Source organism: Cydia pomonella, chromosome 15, assembly GCF_033807575.1.
Source record: "Cydia pomonella isolate Wapato2018A chromosome 15, ilCydPomo1, whole genome shotgun sequence".
Classification (NCBI taxonomy): Eukaryota; Metazoa; Arthropoda; class Insecta; order Lepidoptera; family Tortricidae; genus Cydia; species Cydia pomonella.
This window is the reverse complement of record NC_084717.1, coordinates 8,704,238-8,728,453: the sequence shown is the minus strand read 5'-3', so window position 1 is coordinate 8,728,453 and position 24,216 is coordinate 8,704,238. Positions and strand designations below refer to the sequence as shown.

The window sequence follows — 24,216 nt, the reverse complement described above, 5'->3', positions numbered from 1 at the left end:
ACCAGTAATGTGATGGTATGGACAAATCCTGTAAAACATGTTTTTACCATGAGTTTTTAATCGCTGGCAACATTTTAGCATAAACAAGAGCCAAAGAGCTGCTTAAGTTTAATTTTTCATTGATATTTGTTAGTTTGAAAATTAATGGCGCCATACATCCCATGACAGGAGCAAAAAACAATAGTTTTAATTGGTTAATAATATTGAAACCAATTGCCGTAGCTTTCATTAAATACATAGAAAACATAGAGGACGAATAGTACATTCAATTTTTAAAGCATAAAGTGGTAGAAATTATACAGATGTCGGTGAAATATCAAAAATACTCCAAATTTTCTCTTAAATGTCCCATGATTGGTGCCGTTAACATATTATACTTAAACAAAACTTTTAAATTGACTCCATCTGCTCCGTTAGCTCGAGTATGGGGCTCTCGCTGAGCGGCAGCATTCCCGCAGTGGGTGGCAGGCTATGGCCCTGCCAGTTTGACTGCAATTAGACACGATCGTGTGACTACATCTCTTGAGGTGTTTTAAGAGTCCCCAGCAAGCTCGGCCGAATTTCACCTTCCCATACAAATGGAGTTTAGTTCTCATTTTAAAACTACGTGTTGGATTGTAATGAAACTTTGCATATAAAATGAGGGCTGAAATTAGTTTATATAGCTGAATTTTATAAAACAAATGAAATAGAGCAAAAACAAGTTTTGTATGAAAAATTTAAATTCGCTGTATTATTATTTTAACTATGGAATCTGAAGCTACATAAACTAATTAGAAGACTAATACAAATACAAACTAGCAGAAAACCGTCCTAGTGTAATGTAGAGCGAGGGTGAACATCTAGCTTTTGCGTAGTTTTTTCATCATGAACATTAATATTTAGTATCATACATAGAATTAAAGTGTTATTGTGGCCGTGGTAAAAATAATGACGATAAAACGGCTAAATATTCACCGCAAATAGCACATACAACCAATAGGACTTCGACAAAAATCGCATTTGGACTTGAAAACTAGTACATATTATGCAATTACTTACCATATCTAGGACTTTTATGCGGTGAATAGCTACCAATATCCTGACATAATACCTACGTCTATATGCCAGGGGTCACATTATATATATAATTAGAAAGCTATTTCTAGGCTATTTATTTACTGACAGTCAAACAAGGAGTTGAGTAGGTGAAATTCGGCTCCAAATAGGCACGGCATTTGACGGATGAACATGATAAAGACGTGAGACGAGCATATATGCTGCTTGAAATTCACTTCTCTTGGCCCTAATTGCCCAATAAAAGTGCTGCATTTCTTTCTAGAACGATCGGAATAGGACCAACCTCGAAATCTCTGGAACAGTCCTGAAATTTGGTATGTATATAAATTAAAGGCCCCTTTTTCATGCCCACACCATTTGATATTTAGGGTAGATCATAATATACAAATGTATGGTTAAAAGTAGAATTCATATTCCTACAAGTTTCCTTTTGAGAGAATATCCCCTGAAAGGGTATAAGCGCTAAATCTGGGTTCAGCAAGTATTTTCTATAACAAGATGTATTTTTTCCGCAAAGATATCTAGACTATTTTGTGTAGAATTTAATAAGCTTTAATGTTGTCTTACACCATATTTTCCCAGATAACGTAGATTTTGAGTAAAACGCGAATTTCTCCAGGATGGTACACATTTTAAAAGATGGCTGCGATTCCTCGAGGCCCGAAACGTCAAATGGTATGGACATGAATAAGGGGCCTTTAATTTATATACATATAAAATTTCAGGACTGTTTTCGAGATTTCGAGGTTGGTCCTGTTTCGATTGTGCTATTCCTCATTAGCCAAGCCGTACTTGCACAATTAAGGCGAAGTAAATTATTATATTATACAGGATGACTAATGAGACGTGAGCAGGACCAACCCTATATACTCAGTAAATGTTAATGAATCGTTCACTACGTATGTAAGAGAAATAATCACACTTTTTCCCTGTTTTTAACTTTTTTGGTAAGCACCCTGCAACATCTTATTAATAAAAATAGAACCTCTTTAACTGTTATGACAGCAAATGAAGAAAAATCCATTGTCATACTTGAGTGAGATACAATTTTTCAAAAGTAACTAAACGGTAATGACGCTTAAAAATTGTCCATGCATGTCGTTAACAAATAAACACTTTTTGTTCACTAGAAGAAAAAAGCTTAAATCTTACTAATACTGGTACGAAACAATTTCTTTTATTCTACTTAATGCGCAGCGTTGATCCTGCTTATAGGTATGTATGTATGGTTATGTCTCCTGAATATAGGTAGTTTGTCAATAAGTGACCAGTATTCTAACGTTCATCACCTTCTAAGATTACATAATGAATTATGATTATAATTATGTAATGAATCTCGTATGCGACTTCTCTCATAGTCTAAATTAGCCCTAATATATTGAATTGAATAAATACATCTTCATAACTTCTTGTTAAATTCTAGTGGGTGTCAACGGTGCACCACAAACAAATGACAGATGATAACCATTGACTGATAACCAACTATGTTTGCTACTGATGCTTATTTTCATGCAATGTATTCAAAAAGCTAACTAATAACGGTGACAAAATAAAACAATGAATCTGAAAATCATTACATTTATTTAAATAAAACTTTCTCTAAGTAAAGCTGTCACATCTTACATACGTAACTATGATAGTTATCTGCAAATAATCACAAAATGTATATACAACTTTCACAAAGGAAACAAAGTTAAACTTAAAATTTCCATAAATATTATAAATAAATACATACTTATTCTAAATAATAATCATGGAAGAACATTAAATAATAAATAGTATAAACATAGGATTCTCTTAATGCAATGTGATGTTCATATAAAATATACACGTGAAATGCAACTTTTTTTACATTAAATACTTGGCAAGTAAATGGAATAATAGTTAATGTGATGAAATATCTTCTTCGTCTCAATAAGGAATGAAAATTTCAGTTATTTTTAATGCATTTGAGTACAAAATTTACAGCTTCATTAAAACTATAATTTTCAAATCGAGTGCATAAATTCACTTTCTTAATATTGATACTTTTAACTACACTATTAATGTTTTCAGTTGTCGATTGATCCTCGACAACGGGTGACCGTCACGACGGTCACACGTCAACGAAATCGTCTACGCACTAATTATTGTCATGCACTCGTCAGTAATATCATAAGTACTGCGCGATTACGTCAAGTCATGCACCCACATACGAAAATTTCATACCGGCAACAATTACACTAGATTTCATCACTATAATTATTATGCTACAAAACGTGTTCAGCGCTACCGTGCAGTCGGTGACGATGACGCGACGAAACGCCACGGCTCGACAGTCGTGCAATACTAATCTACGGAGATCTAGCTAGTTGATCTGTTGGAATACCTGGAAGCAGGGCTGCGGCTGGAACAGGCCGGCGCCGCCGCTCCACTGCGCCGGCCACAGCGCGGCGTCCCCGCCCGCCAGCCCCGGCGCGGCGTCCCCGCCCGCCTCGCGCCGCTCCGAGATCTGGCACGCGCTCTGCAAGCTCGACGGCAGGTTCGACCACGTCTCGTTCCCTAGTCTATCTTTATTCATTATGCTTATTTCCATCGAGCCCTGGTACGCGAACTTCGCCAGATCCTCGTCCTCCTTGTGCTTCGGCGACCGGTTGGGCCCCTCGACTATCGCCTGGAACGCGAGGAGGTCGCGGTTCTCGGTCTCCGTCAGAGGAAGGGGCGGGAGGATCTGCTGCTGCTGGGCGATCTTGTAGCTCTGCTGTCTGAGCATCTGGCGCCGGCTGAGGCCGACCTGCAGCGAGTGCAGGGCGCCGATGTCGTGCGCGGACACGTTGGGCGGCGTCATCTGCTTCTGAAGAAGCTGTCGTTTTTGCTGGAAGAGCCGGTGCTGCATTAGCTGTTGCTGCAGCGGCGGTTTGGCTTGCGTCGCGGCGCCGTGCAGTTCGGGAGGCTCCTGCAGTTGGGCGACCATCTTGGGGCTGGCCGGCATCGGCGGCGAGGTACTAGAGTAGTTGAACGTTTCGGGGAGACTGATCCGTTTGGGCGTCGGATTCTTCGTGTCTAAGTAATGAGGGCTGAAGGATGCCGCGAATTGATTATGCTGTATTTGCCTTTGTGTCATTTCCTCCGCCGGAATAGAAGATTGATACTGTGTTTTTAACTTCTGGGCTTCTTTTTGGACTAGATGGAGCTCTAAGACGCCTTTAGCTTTACAATTCTCATTTAACCGTTGGCTATTAAAAGCTAGGGTGGTAACTTGCTGCTCGTTGGCCTGCGCCACCTGTTGTGCGACCAGTCCGTCGCTGGCTCGTCGTCCTTCTCTGAAGTCGACAGGGCTACGAGTCATCGCCCGTGTGTTATTTTTATTAGCAGATTGATAGTTCAACGGATTATGCCTTGCAATGGAACCTATTCCCGGAGTTTTACTATTATACGAAGAGATATACACGCAGGGGTGCATCGGACTAGTGTTAACAAGGGAGCTGTTCTCGTACGCCAGCTTATCCTCGTTCGACGTACAACTGGGAAGACTACTTGCTAGTTCACTTGAACAGTCCGAAAGCTGATAGTCGAGGCTTTCGAACGTGGAGAAATTGCTTTGGGACGAATCACAGCTGAGGTTTTGGCTGAGGCTTTTATTATTGAAGAAAGTTACGACGCCGCTGCTTGAGCTGGAACTAGCGTAGGAGCTAAGACGATTCTGGACTCCACTCGGAACGCTCGCGACGTCTTCCATATCCGTCTCGCAACCCTCATCCGTCGACGATGAATACTGCTGTTGAAATTTTGTCGCATCTGTCGCGTTACTTTGAAGATTCGGACCGGAGTACGTTTGCGTTGTAGTGTACCTATTCAATGAAAACTTGCTATCCGGCCTGTACAGAGTATTTGGAATCAGCTCACTAGTTGCTGTGGACGTCGTGGCGTTTCCATCGGAGCTAGATATAGGAGGCAATACTGTGCTTTGTAAATACGAATAGGCTGGGAGATGATGATTAATGTAGTCTTTGAATGGCGGTGTGCTAGATTGCAAGCGACTGAGATCTTGTTGCTGCGCTTGTGAAACGAGCCTACTCGATTCAAGAGGCTTAGGTTGCTCTAAAACGCCTAGTTTAGCTTCCGCTAGCTGCGTTGGTATTGGACTAGTACTTAAGTTCACAGTCCCTTTGAGAGGTAAAGGAGACTGTTGCAAGGTATTCATAAGTTTGGCTGCTTCAGAACACATAGTAAACGTCGTCGAACTTGGCAATTTCATAGTTTCTACACTAAAATTAGTTGCCGACGCAGAATTTTGAAGGAAGTTGGCTATTAGATTGTGATCTGTCGCTGACGAACTTCTTCCGCCGTCTATCGCACATTTGGAATCAAAACTCGATGACGTTAAGAGCCTAGTGCCGTCGGCAGTGTTCTTGCCGGTGTCAGGTCCGACCGTGGTCGATTGTTGGAGAAGTCTCCGGCAGTCCTCACTGGATTGTTTCAGGATATTCTGCTGCTGTTCGTAAGTAGAAGCTAGCAGCCTGTGTGTCGGGACGCCGTCGTTTAACTTGGCACCTAGCCTCTGCGTGGACTGAGTGACGTCATTGTTTCTCATGGAGAGAAGCCTCGTGGATTCTGTTTCATGATTTCGACTTGAGCCTACGTCGAGGTTGCCGACTAGAAAGCTCCTGTGCGTATCCGAGGGGTCGGAGTTTCGTTGGAGCAGTCTTTGTTCAGTCATGTTGACGCCCGCTAGAGACAGTAGGCGTTGGGTTTCGGAGGAGGACGAGTCGGCTGAGGTGGCGGATATCATAGGGGGCACTCTGCTAAACTCTCGCGACTGAGGATCACCGGTGTGTAATATTCTGTAAGCAAGCAAAAGGCCGACTTAAAAACATATTCATCAATAACTAGAGTTTTAAATAAGGGTTTATTTATTAATTATGTTAGTTGATCCTAACCTCAAGTCGTTCAAAACGCGAGCTTATAATGGGGAAATCCGAAATTCCCAACCAAAAAATGCTGCTTCTCATAGCTCAGTACGAAGGTTGCGGGAGGTCGACGCCAGCAAGACAGGAGTGAGGCGTGGAAAGTATGGGGGTCCAGGCAGGAGGAGTCAAGTATAAACAGCGGTATAGTCAGTTAAATAATGAACATTTATTAAAACGTATCGTCGTCTTATATACTATTCCTAAACCTACGAAAAAATAGAAAGGTAGGTATCTTAGAACTACAGAATCCAATCTACCCTTTGACGTAAATCGCACCTCTCTAGAGTGCGATGGCATATCTTCTATCCCGCTCACAATCGCCGGTTGCATGAAGTGGGTAGTAGAAAATACAGCAATTCAGGACTACCGCAGAGAATGTCGCTTGCGAGAGTAGCACGCCCTGTCTTCCATCTCGCTCCAACCGCTGCATAAATACGTGCGCGCCGCCTGCGCGCGCCTCAGTTGCGTCCGGCCGTCGATGCGAGCGCATGTCCCATAGCACTCCCTCTCAAGCGAAGCGAATACGTTTCGTGACTCTGCCCGATCTCGTCACATACGTCTGAGTGTCTGGGCTAGATGCAGGAGTCTGGCTGTCGCTTGTGACGTCTTCATTGTAGATGTAGGCTGGCTTCAGACGCTCTATAGTGACGACAGTAGTTCGTTGTGGCATTTGTATCTTGAAATACTTGTCGTAGCGTTTGAGGACTTCGAACGGGCCATCATATGGTGGTGTGAGCGGGGGTCGCACGGTGTCATTACGCACGAATACGTGAGTGCACGACGCAAGGTCCTTATGCACGAAAGGTCTCCATTGCGTGGCGTGCGTCCGGGTTACAGGAACAAGTGATGACATTATCTCTGACAAACGTCGTACAAACTCTGCATCTTCAATCGTCGACTTTGTAGGTACGAAGAAATCAGCTGGCATGCGTAGTGGGGATCCATACGTCATCAATGCAGGACTTAGGTTGTTATCGCTGCGTAATGCGGCTCGTAATCCAAATAAAACTGTAGGCAGCTCTTCGGACCATCTTGAACTTTCGCCCCTTGCCATAAGAGCGGCTTTCAAAGTGCGGTGTAGCCTCTCCACTTGAGAATTCGCCTGAGGGTGGTAGGCAGTAGTACGTATTCTTGTGGTCCCAAGCTTCTTCAGGAGAGCGTTGAAAAGGTTCGACTCGAAGGTACGACCTTGATCTGACGTGATGCGTAGCGGGCATCCAAATCTCGTAATCCAGTGCTCGTACAGGACTTTAGCGACAACTTCAGCTGTTATGTCGCGTACTGGTATTGCCTCGGGCCACTTCGTGCAGCGGTCGATCATTGTGACGCAATATCGATAATCATTTGATATTCTTAGGGGTCCCACGATATCGATATGCAGATGCTCGAAACGCTGAGATGGCGGGAACTCTCCGATAGGTGGGATCACGTGACGATGTATTTTAGCTCGTTGACATCCAATGCATGCTCGAGTCCAAAGTGCGACGTCTCTGTTCATTGCTGGCCAAAAGAACTTAGATGCCATAAGTCTCCTCGTTGCGCGTACACCTGAGTGGCTTATATCGTGTTGCGCTTTGTAGGCCGCATAACGATAAGCGATAGGTAGGTACGGTCGCGGTGTGCCAGTTGAGAGCTCACACGTGATTGGTCGATTGATGGCTGGTAGTGTGACTTCAGTGAACTTCAGATTTTCTTGAGTTTTCAATTTTGTTAGTTCTTCATCGGTGCGCTGGTCGGTGGCTAATTTGTCGAAATCTATTGCGGACGGACATTGTATTTCTTCGATTCTTGATAAGGCGTCAGCGATGTTGTTTTTGTCGCCTGGGATATACTGGATGCTCGAACAAAATTGACTAATGAAGTGCAGTTGGCGCTCGCGTCTCGGAGTGTCGCTGCTGCTCGGTGCTCGCGTAAGTGCGTGCGTAAGTGGTCTGTGGTCCGTGTAGACGATGGCGTCATTGCCTTCTATAAGTCGTCTGAAGTGCTTTACAGCCATGTAAATCGCTAGGAGTTCGCGATCATACACACTGTAGCGGCGTTGCGTCGGACTCAGTGCCTTCGAGAAAAATGCCAGCGGTTTCCAAACATTATCAACTTTCTGTTGGACCAATCCTCCTACGCTGTGGTCTGATGCATCACTCATGATACATAGAGGAGCGCCGTGAACTGGATACGATAGCGTAGTTGCTTCCAATATGCTTTGGCGGCATTTCTTGAAAGCTTCATCTGACTCGGTGTTCCATTCGATAGGAGTCTTGTCATTTTTCTTGGAGTTGTGCAGATACTTGTTGAGTTGAGACTGAAGTTCCGCTTGATGTGGTAGGCAGTCACGGTAAAAATTTAACATGCCTAGAAATCTTCTCAGCTCACAGACTGTCTTCGGCTTTGGGTAATTCGATATTGCTTCGATCCGCTCTTGAGTGGGACTGATGCCGTCGGGTGATACTTCATAGCCAAGGAAGTTGATTTTTCTTCGTCCGAACTCGCATTTATCGACATTGAGAGTTACGCCGTATTTATCTAGGCGTTCCAGGACTTGTCGAAGCAGTGTTTTGTGTTCTTCTTCATTTTCAGAGGACAGGAGAAGATCATCGACGTAACAGAAACAGCCATCTATGCCTCGTAGAACGTCGTGCATGAATCGTTGGAATGTTTGGCTTGAGTTGCGGAGCCCGAACGTCATTGAGTTAAACTGGAACAACCCGAACGGTGTGATTATTGAAGTTTTCTGCGCGTCTTCTTTGTTCATGGGGATCCAAAAATACGCCATCTTCAGGTCTAATTTTGAAAAAATCTTCTTGTTGTGCAACTGGTACGTAAAATCTTGAATTCGAGGTAAAGGATAGCGATCGGGTTGTGTTACGGCGTTCAAACGTCTATAATCGCCGCAGACACGTAGAGAACCATCTTTTTTCTTGACAACGTGCAGCGGACTTGCCCAGGGGCTGTTTGAGGGTTGACAGATGCCCATTTCCATCAAGCGTTCGAATTCGGCCTTCGCCGCTGCATACTTGTCGGGCGGCAGTGGGCGTGGCCTGGCGAAGAGTGGGGGGCCCGTAGTCTCGATGAAATGCTGCACGTTATGCTTGGCCGGCGTTTTCAAAGACATTGGTCGTAGTACATTAGGATACTGTTTGAGAATCTCGTAGTAGGCTTGATTGCTGCTGATCAAATAGACGGTTTCTTGAGTACTTCGAACTGTTAATGCGTTGACTTGGAGTTTAGTGGTTTTGTCGATGAGCTTCTTTTGATCTAGGTCAGGTAGCAGCTTGTAGTGCCGAAGGAAATCAGCTCCGAGGATTGAGGTCTTGATGGCAGCCACGATAAACGTCCAACGGTAGTCGCGCCGTAGCCCCAAGTTAAGAGTGATTGTTTTCTCTCCATAGGTCTTAATCGGCGTGTCGTTTGCGGCGTAAAGCTTGTAGGTGCTTGATAACTGGTTCTTCTTGTGATGCGACGATAGTACTGATATTTCGGCGCCAGTGTCGACGAGGTAACGTTCTCGAGAGTTGCGATCGATGACACAAAGGCGGTTGCTGACTGGAGGTACACCGAGGCCCGCCAGAGTCGGTGTAGGCATTAGTTTTCCGATGAGCTAGTCTTCTTGCTACACGGCGATTCACATCTTCGTGCTTTGTCTCCGAATCTGAAGTGATATCTGCACAGCCATCCAGGATCACCGGGCTTGCGTGAAGTTCCATGCGCCGACATAGATCTCGAACGGGAACGGCTGCGAGAGCGAAAGGGACGGCGATAGCGTTGCCGGCCGCCGGACCGAAGGGCTGCAATTTCGAGTGTTAAATTGTCGAGCTTCTGGGATAACTTCTCAAAAAAACTAACTTCTCTCTCTGTGTTTTCGCTGCTTTGCGGGGCTTGAAAATCTGTGGCTCGTGTGACTGCAGCAACGGTGACTGGCTCGGCGTGCTCTAACATCTTGTCGGCCATGGCGGCGAGAATATCTAGCGATGACTCGTTGTTGACAGAAAGAACTGTGCGTACTTGTACATCACGTCGGGGTCACCAATTATGGGGGTCCAGGCAGGAGGAGTCAAGTATAAACAGCGGTATAGTCAGTTAAATAATGAACATTTATTAAAACGTATCGTCGTCTTATAAACTATTCCTAAACCTACGAAAAAATAGAAAGGTAGGTATCTTAGAACTACAGAATCCAATCTACCCTTTGACGTAAATCGCACCTCTCTAGAGTGCGATGGCATATCTTCTATCCCGCTCACAATCGCCGGTTGCATGAAGTGGGTAGTAGAAAATACAGCAATTCAGGACTACCGCAGAGAATGTCGCTTGCGAGAGTAGCACGCCCTGTCTTCCATCTCGCTCCAACCGCTGCATAAATACGTGCGCGCCGCCTGCGCGCGCCTCAGTTGCGTCCGGCCGTCGATGCGAGCGCATGTCCCATAAAAGGAAGAGGAGGACCTTTACACAGCGGGGACAGTTCAGGCACTTTGAACAAAAAAAAAAACAAAACAAATTACATGACTACCATATACAAGTCTTTCCGGAGTATTCATCGAAGATTGCTTAGTATTAAAATAAATATGACCTTTATAAGTACTCGTTTAGTGCTCGTGTAGTTTAGTTAATCTACGCAGAATCACATTCATACTCAAACAATCTGATTACCTTAGTGATGACCGCTAGGTAATTTTGGTTAATTGGTTAGTTAGGGCACTTTGCCATTATTTATAAATTATAGGCCTGTGTTGTGGTATGTGGTGTTGCCCCAAAATGTAAAGTTTTAATAATTTAATAAAAATCCTTCGCGCCTACATTTTTCAAATTTACCGCCTTTTTCTATTGACAAAGCTGGCTTGCCAGAATATAAGGAGCGTGCATGAACTGTAGGAGACAGCACAGGAGCCGTCAGATTTTTGGCGCGAGGCGTAAATGTAATGTTTATTGTTCCGATGTAGCCCACAAGATGGCAGAACCTATTGTGTACAAGTAAACAAGTGACGTGTAAATACGAGTATACATGTTTATGGTACCGATTCAGGCCACAAGATGGCAGACCCTCCAACGCGCACGGTCCCTAATCGACTCAAACTTTTTTGTGCCTTGAACCAACTTATTTTTAACAACAGATGGCACTCAATCTAGTAGATCAAAATTATAGAACTATTTAAAACTCCTTGGCAAGCGCTTGGATGAATACGGAGAAGATATGTAAGGTTTTTAATTACCTATTCTGCTGTTCTCTCCTAGCGTCATGCAGTTCCCTGACGAGCGCTTGGTCGGCTACGGAAGACGGCCGCCGCGAGGGTCTCCTATCTTGGCTTACTGAACCACTTGCAGCCCTGGCTCGCAGCCGTTCTAGCAGGAGAAGGTAGATCGCTGCGTGGTGGTCGTAGCTATTTGAGCGGAGGCTCTGGAAAATAATTGATAACAATTTAGAATTGATAGGAAATTAGAATTATTTGTGTGGAAAAACTTACGTCACTCCCATGGATCTGACAGAGCAGATTAAGCTCTACGATATAATAGAGAGAGCAGAGTAGAGTACAGGATTGCATCTAGTTTTGATTGCAGTACGTAATTCCAACGTTACGAAAAGCTATTTGTCATTAGGTGAGGCAATTTCCTCGCGCACAAAACGGCCAGTGCAGACGTGCCTCGGCCAAGGCGGTGCGCTTGGGCGAGGAAAACGCGCACGCTGCTTCGGCTGAGGCACATCTACACTGGCCGTTTTGTGCGCGAGGAAATTGCCTCGCACGTATGCTCGCTCTGTGTGGACCCGCCTGTTATGGTAACTTGTGTGAGACACCGCCCTTTTTCGGACCTTTTTCTCTACTGCCGTGATAAGGGTCAATTATGATTAGCAAATAAATAACAGTAAGTACTATGCGGGTTATATGTATACTATACAGATCCGTAGAAACTCCTTCCAGAGCTCATACCATTTGGTACTAAACAGTTCCGAGAAAGTTCTACAATTTTTAAGCAATAACATACAAACAATCTATGCAAGAGTGATTTCTTTAAGAGCCGTCTCTTTGTTAGCAAGAAACAAGAGGTTAAGTTGAACTCCGAACGTCATCCATCTGCAGTTGGCACTAAGCCGTCGCTCCGTAAACGTCACTGACCTTGCTAGGGTTCAACTCGCGCTAGCAAATACCGACGTGTCACCTAGAAATCATTAGTAGAAAGCAACAATCGTAACATACAGAGAGCCTGACATTGTTCTGTTACGCGCGTGTCTTTAAAAACTTTAGACTGGGTCAACATGGAGTACGTATTAAATACATATAGTTACACCTGTATACGCAAAGACAATATATTATATTATAGTCTCAGACACAGTCTAGAGACAATTTAACACGTTATCCCACACGAATACTTGAATAAAGTTTACCTTTATTCAATCGTGCGAGAGCGTGCTATATTCTGATGTTTTTTTTATGTCATTAGGTGTTTTATGTGGGCTGTGGCCTTTGCATTTGCTTGAACGCCTGGCACTACTGTCCCTAATGACAATTAAATAAAAATGTGCTTCTCTGTTCCAACTTTTTTACAAACTTTTGTTTTAGTTGTTCACTGTTGAGTTACTTAAGCCCTGGTCAATCGACAGGTAATCACCTATGGTCCTAAATCTGTTGTGGTCTGTATGAATTCGAAGCCACCGTCTTTGATCTTCCTTGGGCCAATCTCTGAGCTGTCATAAGCCTGAGAATATCTCTTAAGGGTATGAAGAATAGTCACTGGGGCTCTTCCCCGGATTCCGAAACGACAGATTTTCAGTGTCCCACTAGATCCTATCTATATTGAGAGATTTGAGAGTAGCTCTCAAGCTAGGTACTGTCAGTTTAATAGGTCGGGCATAATATTTGAGCCTACCTCTTTGGTCTTAACAGGGTCGATGCCCAAGCTCTGCATGAGCCTGAGCACCTGCTCGTTAGGGTCCGAGGGCACGTGCGCGGGACTCCGCGCCGGGTCCTGCGCCGCCGCGGGCGCCGTGTAAGGCTCCGCTGCCATCCACCGGTGCTTCTTGATCTGCTCAATCGTGTACCGCTTCATCGGCTCCAGGACTAGCATCTTGCGGATTAACGATTCGCAATCTGTAAACAGAAAAAAAACTGTGAATATTCATACCTGGTGCGGGTTGATAAAAGGAAAGGAAGCTGTCCATTAATTGTTTGTCGGTATTATTGAGTAGTATACTTATATATTTTGCTTGACACCGGCTTCAAATATATCAGTTGCTAGCACATATAAAACGGAACATATTTTATTTTATCAACCAAAGTTGGTGTTGATGAAAAAACGAATATCATTATTTGTATGCCAATAAGATTTGAGGAATTCCTCGTGAATTTCATTCCATCATCAGAACTGGGTTTTGAACAAAAACAGGACCATTTTTAATCGGTTTATAAAGGACAGAGTTCTGAAATAACATACATACAAAAACGGTCGAATTGATAATTTTCTCCTTTTTGAAGTTGGTTTAAATGAACGTTCGTCTTAACTAGTGGCCCAAAAGTACGATTTCACACAATAACTAGGTAGTAGGCAGGTAGTAGGTAATTTTCTTTATTTTTAAATTATTGACTCTTATGGTATTCGCTCAGGTATTGTCTTGACATCAACCAATATTCTCTAAAATTAAAAATGGTTTTTGATTACCTACGCTCGAGTAATCCGTAAAAGGGATCTAGTCTAGTAGCCTCATCCCTAGGCTCGAAACCGTGTCACTAATCACTAATACGACAGCCCAAAGTTAAAAGGACAAAGGTCGCCGCCGTGCGCTACCCACTTAGGACGCAAGAACCTGCTGGTAACTTTTTAATTCCATTGAGTATTCTTAAAAAAATATTATTAGGAGCTCTACCTACGTTGCTTAAATAAGTCTTTTAAAACACCCTTCAGCTGTTCGGACGTCCTAAAGTTCATTCACATTTAATTAGATAAAAATAATATTTATGGAGGCATATTGAAATACCTAAATTATACATTTACGACATTATCCACCTCCACATAAAGTAGGTCACCTCGGAAACTTAATCGCAGGGAATACTGAGCTAACATCTACTTTTAATCTAAGTTACGTAACTACTCAGTGCAACCCCTACACCCAATCAACAAGTCATCCGTGATATTGGCAGCGTTACATTAGTTATCCCGCATCGCTACCCGCCATGATATAGCTCGGTAGAAATATCACTATTAAACTACACAAATTAAAAATCCCCTACGTTATAGGTATGCCAAGAAAATCCATTTCATGCCAAAATTTCCTTATATCATTTGGAAAGGAGCTGACACTCTTCAAACTGCTGGATATATATCTGTCAAACGTCGAACCACCGCAAGGAAACATGCTTTCACGTAAAAAAAAACGCAATAAAATCGGTCCATCCGTTAGAGAGCTACGATGCCACAGGCAGACCGACATTAGCGACAAACATATAACACCCCTTTTTTTGCGTCGGGGGTTAAAAGGGTCCCAAAATAATAATGAGAAACTATGCTGTGAATATGATTTGGAGGTTCTAAAAGTAGTATTAGTTGTACGTCATGGTGGTGGCGTTGTGACACGACAAGGTTTGCAATTCCCATTGCTCACCAAAAGTCAAGTAAGTTCAGGAAAGCCAGTATAAAGCTGATCTCCAATTATACATTGTTTTGTTATTAACAATGTGAACATGTTTTATATTTGTTCGATTCAAGCAAACGCTCGGTAAGCTAAGGGTGTATCAGTCAAGGTGATAGAAAGCATGGAAAGGTCAGGGGCCGCGATACATTGACGTCATGCGATATTCATGACACTGGAAGAGACGGTCCTAATTCAGTGGGAAGCGTGAGGGTTTTCAACGCATAAATAGTAAGTGTAGACTCTACAAAGCTATTCAAATTAAGATAAGTTGTTGAACAATCTAGGCTTATCTTAATTGTTAGCGTAGTTCTTATAATTAATTCGTTCTGAAAGCCGAATTAGAAACAGTTTTTTTTTGTACTAAAGTGGTGCAGATCGTCTAAGATACGCGAAGACCTCCTACAAGCTCTTTCGTGGTTTCTATCTCTTACGTTTATACACATTCTCGAGCAAAAGAAGTGAAGCTCTTCCTTTCTGAGTCTGTCTGAGCGACGTGCGTATACGAGAGATCTTGATCAACATTGCCCTAATTATTCATAAATAAATATTATTAAATATTTGGGGACAGTAGAAATCCGTATTTCCCCAATTATGAACGCACGACGTTAACTTTCAATGATATCCTTTCAATCATTGATTTAAACGTGACATAAAATGTGTAAATTTTAACTGTTCTACATTAGTGTCTTCAACTAATAGCTTTTTAAATATTTAGGTGGACGTTAAACATACCTTAAGAGGAAAGGGGACGACCGCTTCTCCATAAAAACGTAGTCCCCATTTTCCTCTCTGGATGTTAACATTATAGAAAATACTTTCTCGATTTAATGATTATTATAAGAATTAGAAGCAAACCCACACAATTTAGCAAATGCTCATAACTCTTACAATAATTAAAAATTCGAACAAAATCAAACAAAAACTAGGCATAGCTGTGATTGATATACATCAACTTGTGTCAGAATATTTTCAATCATGTTTATATCCAGAGAGGAAAATGAGGACCACGTTTGTATGGAAAGGCGATTTTGCGCGGTCCTCCACTTTTGTTTTACTCGTAAGTACGTATAGCTATTCTAGTAGGTGGTTTCGAGTATTCTTAAGCGGAAAACTACAGGGATAAGGGTAGCAAAAGATGTTTACACGCGCTCGAACTATATTTAGTTCCTAATGCTAACTGAATGAACTTGATAATGGAATTATTACCGCGCAAGGTGAGGTTTGACGGCAGCACAAAAAGTACGCATTCGATCTGCGAGTGACGCACGAAGCTGCCTGCAAGAACACCTAGGCGTGACACACCACGTAGGTTTTACTTATTAGCACATTGAATTAACTTAAACGCTTATTCCTTTTAAACTAAATACCCCATTCGTTTTGTACAAATTATTTTAAGTATTCTTTAATAATACGACGTTCCTAAAGCTATTATCGTAATCTAAATTGACTAAGTACTTAGTTTAAAGTGTGTCAGGCGATTTGAAGACGCATTCTGTTTTAATTATAAAATGTCTACTTTTAATACGTTAGTGTTATGTCCATTCATTCCGATCATGCGTCATCCAATCGGAAATTAATTGCTTTCATCTGCTGCAAGTGAATGACGCTCGCTGAGAAATAAATAAACCGCCCCAAAAATAATCTTATGTAAATATTTTAATCGCAGAACTCGCTCTTTACTTAGCTTTAACAAAACATAGTTTCGATCGGCAGTGACGAATTCGATTATAAATATTCGCCAAACAGTTTTCGCACTCTGGATTTAGATCGCACACGTCCAAATCCTGCATTTAACGAAAACAAAACAAACCGGGAATCAACCGGGAGTAATTTCGTACTATTTTATTTACCTTCCTTTACTTCTAAAATAAAGTCGATGAGTAGTGGAATTCGCCAGTCGATGCTATTAATAATCGTTTGGACGCAAATATCGCGTGCTGTGCTTGACCATTGACGCAATAGCGGGAAAAATGTGCGGGTGTTATTTAATAGTAAGTATGGAAAGCCGACCGGGCAAGGCGCCTGGGCGGCGGTATTGGCTGATCCCTGGTAGATTAATTGCTAAGGAATGGAATCCGCTTCAATCGTCTGTGGGTATTCCGCGCAATTACTGAACAGGGGGCCTACCGCAAAAATCGAAATTCGCAAATTGCGGGGATCTTTCTCTCTTACTCTCACTAAGACGTAATTAGAGTGAGAGAAAAATGCCCGCAATTGAGGAACTTCGATTTTCGCGGTTATAGCCCAGGCTCTACATCTTTGCCTTCATCGTCACTTATTGCCATTAGGCGAGACAATATGGACAATCGCTGGACATGCAGTTGGTAATAAAAAAAGATTCCACGGCATCGTTAACTGACTAGTAACTAGTACATACATGTAAACATGCCATACACGAGAGCTGACGCATTTCAGACATGCTAATGATGGTTTCTTCAGTTTCTGCCAATACCCAAACTCGGTACCTATAGCCACGTTAGAGTCACGTGCCCGTTGACGCTAAACTCTGTATCTAACGTCATGTCAGACTTGTTAATTATGGTTTCTTGACTTTAGAAAGTCAAAGTCACCTACTTATTAGAAATCAGATAAACAACGTAGAGAACATTAGCAAAAAACGCTAATTTAGAAAACAATGAACCTTGTCAATTATGCATTGCTAAGCTATTGAAACCCTCTAGAAGTTTAAAGACGTTATTGTACTTATGTTTATTGTTATAGGTATACCTGTAATTACCTCCGTATTTATGGTAATAGTAACAAGCTTACCAAGATTAACTTCTACTTTCTTGATTGACGTAATGCACTTATTGTTCGAAACATTGTTGTATGCTGTACCTACTTATAATGCCATTACTGGCGTAACTAGTCGTAGGGTTCTAGGGTGCCTACCGATACGTATCGGTTACGCTATTTACAAAAGACCTTTGCATGTTTTAACACACTAATGAAAGGCTCATATAAATGTGCAAGCCATGCAGGCTAGGCTACTACTTAAATCGCCTTAGACTCCTTAGAGGGAATAAACTTATTTAACATATGTTGATTTTAGGCAATAAAAGAAATTACGACAAAGAGCACCTAATAGGTATCGCCTGCCGTCGCATTACTCGCGTAGCGTCCGGTACACTGTCTGCGAAACCACGAAACAGTGTCTACACTGTTTAAATTTGAATTTAAACTGTCTTATATGAGCGCCATAGTAAAACTGTTGGAGTGCAATAGGACTGAAATTTGAATTCGCCTCATGACTTTGAGCATCTGGTCGATTTAATATGAACAAAAATTTAAATTAGCGTCCACGTTCCACAATTATTCCTCTCGTACAGTTTGGTGGTTCACCTTTGTTCCTAAATAAATACATTCGTAATGTGCTGTGGAGCCGCGAATTTCAAACAAAGATTGATGACTCATTGCAAATAATGGGCCTTAGGTACATCGTTGCCATTAAGTACGCCTCCTAAATATGTGTTATGATGACTTCCTCTTCGAATAAGAAAATGTACCGCGAACATTACCTAATAACAGCCTTCTGATACAATCCTTTATAACGACCCCCGGAGAACCTTTTCACTCATCTAATAGGGAAAAGGTAACAAAGCATCGGTGTGTCTGAATAGAAAAAAACGGGAATGACATTTAGAATGGTTTTTACTACGACAGGTTTTAATAGGATTTAATGTAAACAGAGAAAGATTTAAATTGAATATATAACACATTTTCATCGCATTGTACATCAGTCGTCGCGAGGCGTGCCCTCGTTAACGACATTCGCAAACATTTGAAATACTCGTCGGTTTGAAAATTCACGAGGCGAGAATGCGTGACGTCAACGCCTCCCGAGCGATCAACTCTGAAAGAAAATACATTTTTCATGATGTCCTCCGGTATGACGACATTCCGCGCACAATACGCCCGTGCCTGTTTAGATAACTTGGCTCGTTTTAGGTATCTGCTTTTAGGTTTTATATTAGGTCTGCGTGCTCTCTAAGACTTTCGCAACGTGACTCTCTTTATGGATTTTACGGTACTAACACTAATGGAAGTACGTGCAAAGAAACAATGAACCAAGTTATTGTAAAACCAAAGACGGAAACTTGATACGTATTGGTTACGTATGTATGCTTACCTACAGGCATACAAATTAAACCTACTAATATTTTACGTAATGGACGTTGTAAGCCTGTTTCGCACAACGAAAGGAAATTGTTAACATAGATGAGCATGTACAGAAACAGTTAATTATACGCACATGAGAATGTACTTTCAGGCGTTAACCAGGCGGCACGCAAGGATTTCTATATTAACGTATAAGAGAGACATTTTGTCTACAGTACAGGTCGCGTGCGTGCTGAGCGCCACGCCAAAACACTAAAACACATATATATATATGAAATGTATTTTTAAACATAGAATTTACGACTTGTCAAAACTATACCATTTAGGTTTTAGTTCAAATTGTTGATTTCATTTAGAATTTCACTTGGGCTGTCACGTTTTAACATTCCTTAGATGAACATTATTTATTTAAAACATTGTGACGCACGTGATAAACGTGCTGATCCCCAAGTACTAATTATTTTAAAAATAGACACAATTAGTACAATTACTTCTCTTTTTCCGAAGAACCTCAGACCTTCACTATTAGGTATATTAATTAGCGAAGAGTGGAGCTAAATCCGTAAAAATAATATAAGAGCAAACTAAGAGTTGCTGTCTAGTTAGTCGGCTATAAATAAGATTTCTTTTATTATCCAATTTATTCAATAATATACCGAGACTACCTACCTAAATACAATTTATAAGTTTGTATGTTTTACGCCAGTTGCAAATAGTTAATGCGATAGAGCACTCTCCACAGACCAACGATTTGCGAGTAGCGAGTTAAACTAAAACCACTCAGAACATAACCACACAGGTTTTATAGCCCAGTTTAGAACTCCCAACAAAGTTTCAGGGCATCTGGGCTGGCAAGCATTACCCACTTTGGAGAATAAATCCGGTTCGCCCTTAGGGCGCGAAAATTATCGGAACTTCTAAAGACTAAATTTTCCAAGCACGAACTCAACATTAGACGTCTTGAATTATTCATAAATAGGGGTGCTCGGTAGTAGCAACGTTATTTTGTCCTTGGCGGTCAATACATTATATATAAGTAACATTAAAGAGTTCAGGGGCAAGCGACTCTATGCGCGCCTTTGGGAGCGAGCTTCTCCTTCAAGCGACCTCAATCCGTCTGTAGCGTCCTATAAACGTAAGCGGTGATAATCCTTCGTTAGCAACGTTTCGTGCTTGTAAAAGGCATTCCAGATTAAACCCTTTGGTGAACATGGGAACGTCGGACGTGTGCTAAGTACATAATTGAAGCAGTATCTACTACTTGTATAGCTACACATGCATTGCGAGTAATACTTAAGCACGAGTGAGCGGCACGGCTGTTTGCCCAAGCACCTATCCCCCTCGCACTCCTCGCTGAAAACTCTCGGAAAGAACTATGCGTTCTCGTATTTAAATACTCGTATATACTAGCTGCGCAACGCAAAGTTTAAATTACTTGCTTTAACTTCACGATGACGTACTCATATCTTATTATGCACTTAGTCACTTTACTCACTTTGAGGTTATATTGTATCTAAGTATTTTAATCCATCTAAATATAAATAACTGAAGTTTGTAGGTACTTGTATCAATTAACGTTACATGTGTAAGTGTGCCGAGGTACATGATACCTATTAGAGTAGTTATTCGACAGATCTCACCAGCAATTTAGATTCCTCGCACGTTCCTTCACCTGTCTTACAAGAATGAAGTACACGCGGCCTATAACAACCTCTGAATAAAATACTCTATGTATCCAGGCAACTTCTGCGAACACGCTAAAAGTAATACAACAAATTGTGTCTAGGGATTAAAAGATTTCATTCTAAAATACAGGCAAAAAAGTTGCCAGTATTTTCAATGGGATACCGCTACTAGATATTAATTTTAGAAACATTCTTAGTAAATGAAGATAAATGCCGCAATGAAGTTTGAATTTATTTTTCTGTTGATACCTAGCTTTTATTTTAAGATAAGACATGTTTATATAAAGTCATTAACGTTTCGCGCGTCAAAGCGGGAGTATCGACACTCGGGACTTCTCGCCCGGACTATTTCTGGCACCCCCGTCATCGATAAGGTACGTAGGTAGGTACTTACGATAATTTGAAAGAAGTTACTTATCATCGTTTCTTTATGTTACGTCAAAAGAACCTATTACGAGTTTGCCTCGCGTGAAAGAGCCATTGCATTAAATAGAACAAGATAAACTTTTTTTGCGTCACGATTTACGGGAAATTTGTACTCATCACGGGTGCTAATAAAGAAAACCTATTACGATTACTTAAGTACTCGTATAATAATAAGTAAACCTAGCCTTCAACTAGAACAATATATTTATTTTACTACTAAAAAAGTGCATTGTTATTGGTTGGTGATTTTATAGGTACTTTTATCTGATTAACGCACCTAATCTTAATTTGCGTCAATGCTACGACTGCTCGTGGCGCGTATCCGATAGCCGATTACCGTGTTTTTTCTTTCTTCCTACGATAATATGTGACCTATATGAATAAGATAACCCTTGAAAGAAAATATAGACAATGATGAAGGTTTTTTTTTTCAAGCGCAGTTTTTGTGTTCCGTAGATATTTTGTGCCCGAGAACAGCAGAGGCCGGAGGCACAGGCCTAAAGTAGTATTGCTACAGCATGATGGAGCATTCGCCTCAGAGGAAACATTGTGTGTGTAACTATTAGGTACCTATGCTTAGTTATTAAGGGTTGTGACCAGATATTACAAATGGCTATTAGAGTCGAACACTCGATAGCACTGTAGTAGAGGAAACTTAGGAGTGTCGTAATTACAATCACTTACTCACAGACCAGCGGAAGGATCAGAGGAACCAGTATAAGTGCCTTCTCCGATTCCAAACAGTTGTTACTGTCTCCTAGTCACGATACACTGGTTCGCCTAAGAATTCGATTCGCCAGCGCTTGGTAATGGCAACACGTCCAGGGACGGGCCGGCCACGGGATGCATGATTGAACACGGCTCTGACGCAAACACCTCTCTATGCTTATCGATTTCATTATTTTTTTATCATCTAAGTGCTTGAATGAACACTAGCCACATTGCTGGTGCGAACGATTCATTAAGAACAACTAATTACGGTTAATCCTTTCGCATTAACACTCAGACACCATTACTCTAATTTAAATATACCTACGTCATACGGTCTTTGTCGTCTCTAAAAATGTCTATCTTTAAAATTCGAAATTTACCTATATCCTCTTCTCTGGTAAGTATCCAGAAAATTCCGTACGCATGAAATATATTTTGGGTTTGTTACTTTTTTTACCAAGATGTTGAAGTTATTAACATAATTCACTCAAAGTTAGAGCTTCAAAGTATCCTTTGACCAACCAGAGTAGCATGAAACCGAGTAGTCCATATTTGAAACATACGCGGTCACACACTGCATGGATACATACTGCATGGACACAGCTGCATTAACTTGTATTGGTAGAGACGAGCAGTTGTTGTGTCAGACTTGAACGTCGATCGTGACTTAACAGGAATTCCTAAACTTCCGGAAACTGTCAACGTCCCTATACTGCGGCTGCGGCCCCCGATGTTTATATACAGGGGAAAAGTGTTTTTAGAACTCCCAAGCTTGTTGACAATTCCATCGGATATAACTGAAAAACTAAGACTCAAGTTTTTAAATAGGATTTTTGTTCAAATATAAGGACATTTATTTAGTTTTTCACGATATTGTAAAATTCTGTAATCTCGTTGCGTCATATATAATTGCATGTAAGTACCTAATACTTACACAGTCATTGTAGTTAATGTAAGTTTAGAGAACAAATATATATTTAATTAGTTTCACATACGCAATATGATTTTGCTCATACAGAAGTACAGTAACTATGTTTATAATTTTTACTCATACAAAACTTCGGATCGCTCCTGCACTTGACAGGAGGAATCAAGATACGTATTCAACGTCATATTTTTATAAAGTTAAATATTCAATGTTTAAATAAAAATTCTTTACGCAAAACAAAATTGCAAAAGGAACATTACAGATTTTTGTTTCGCAACAAGTAATGAAGCCCATATCTTCGTTAAGTGGCATTATTCGGAAAAGTCATTAACCGAGAGAACCATCTAAACTTTACCGCCGAAATCTTCTTAATTAGGAAGAAAATGGGCGAACTTGATGAAGACGTGACCATCAAGATTGACCTTAAAGAAATCTCTTACTAGCGCATTAGGCAGGTTTCTAAATAGGTCGAAATCAAAGAAATAAATAGGTAATTATATGACAGGAGCTCAAAACCTTAAGAAAATTCCCCTTTTAATCAGGTAAATATTTAAATTTAAATGACCGAGATCTTATCTCGATTATGGGTAGGTAGGTAAATTAAATACTATATTTTTATAAACATCTATTTTTTCTTTGTGTGTCACATAGCAATAAACAACATTGGAAGTTTGGACTAAACACAAGGGAACGTTAATACTTCGATTTAAATTAAGTATAGTTCGTGTCATCCACGATAATGGCCAGATTTGTCAAATCTAACCTTTAATACCATGACATTACAAGTCAAGGCACGCGTCTTCGTCAATGAGACGATCTATAATGAATCTATCTAAGTTTAGCTTATTTTAGGAGTAACGACTACTCTCGTTTACTTTGATGATGTATAACCTTTTATTTTCGTTGAAAGATAACATTTGATGAGGGTTTATTTGCCGTAAAGCATTAATTTATTTATTTAGGTGTCTATCCTATTAAAATATTTTTAATTTAAACCAACTCGATTGGTTACATACATAAAATACAAAATTACTTATTTTCTTTCCTTTATATCGACAGGTGTCAACCAAAACTCACTAAATACAAAAATCAACCTTGTTTTGGTACTATTACGGTTCACTCACCTCACTCTAAACTCACTCAGAATTCTAAGCCTTTGTTTCGTTTGAACTAAGCCCTAAAAATCCTAAATAATAAAAATAAGGCTATAATACGCACATACCTTGGCTCATAAAGTAAGGTATCCTAAACCGTCCGGACAGCACCCGATCCCGCAGCGACTGCAGCGTGGACCCGTCGAACGGCAACGCGCCGCATACCAGCACATACAGCACCACTCCGAGGCTCTGTAATACAAAACACACATTATTACACATCACTATTCAACATTATAAGAGCCGGAAGCCTACTGATGGACAGATGCCAGGAATCTTAACAACTACGTTTCTACTAATCATTAGCTGTCCTCGACCAACTGTTTCCTGATATTTTGGCCAAGTAGCGGTCTACTTTGTATTCCAATAATATACTTGTACATACGTGCTCGCTTATCTGCCTTAGCAAAACAAAAGTTTTTGCAAAAGGTAATTCATAAATGTATGCCAGCCTAATCTTCGAATATTGTATAATATTTATTTAAAATAATGTAAAAATAAAATGAGAATGTAAAATACTACAGATTAAAAGCCGATCAAGATTGCTATATTCCAAATACCTACATATTAC

The 24,216-nt window shown here is 41.1% G+C and overlaps 1 protein-coding gene across 2 annotated transcripts in view; it reads right to left on the bottom strand.

Moving 5' to 3' along the window:
• Positions 1–249: 249 nt before the first annotated feature.
• Positions 250–24,216, bottom strand: part of LOC133525710 (serine/threonine-protein kinase SIK2) — a 67,089-nt gene continuing 43,122 nt past the window's right edge. Inside the window, exons 6-10 of one of the 2 annotated variants that reach the window (XM_061862071.1) lie at positions 23,714–23,837; positions 12,864–13,084; positions 11,213–11,397; positions 3,428–5,882; positions 250–489 (exon numbers count right to left, since the gene is read on the bottom strand). In XM_061862071.1, coding sequence (XP_061718055.1) covers positions 391–489; positions 3,428–5,882; positions 11,213–11,397; positions 12,864–13,084; positions 23,714–23,837 — 3,084 coding nt within the window. In that variant the 3' untranslated portion in view covers positions 250–390. Of the gene's footprint in view, positions 490–2,623; positions 5,883–11,212; positions 11,398–12,863; positions 13,085–23,713; positions 23,838–24,216 lie in introns of those variants that run through there. The other variant, XM_061862072.1, reaches the window with a different exon arrangement.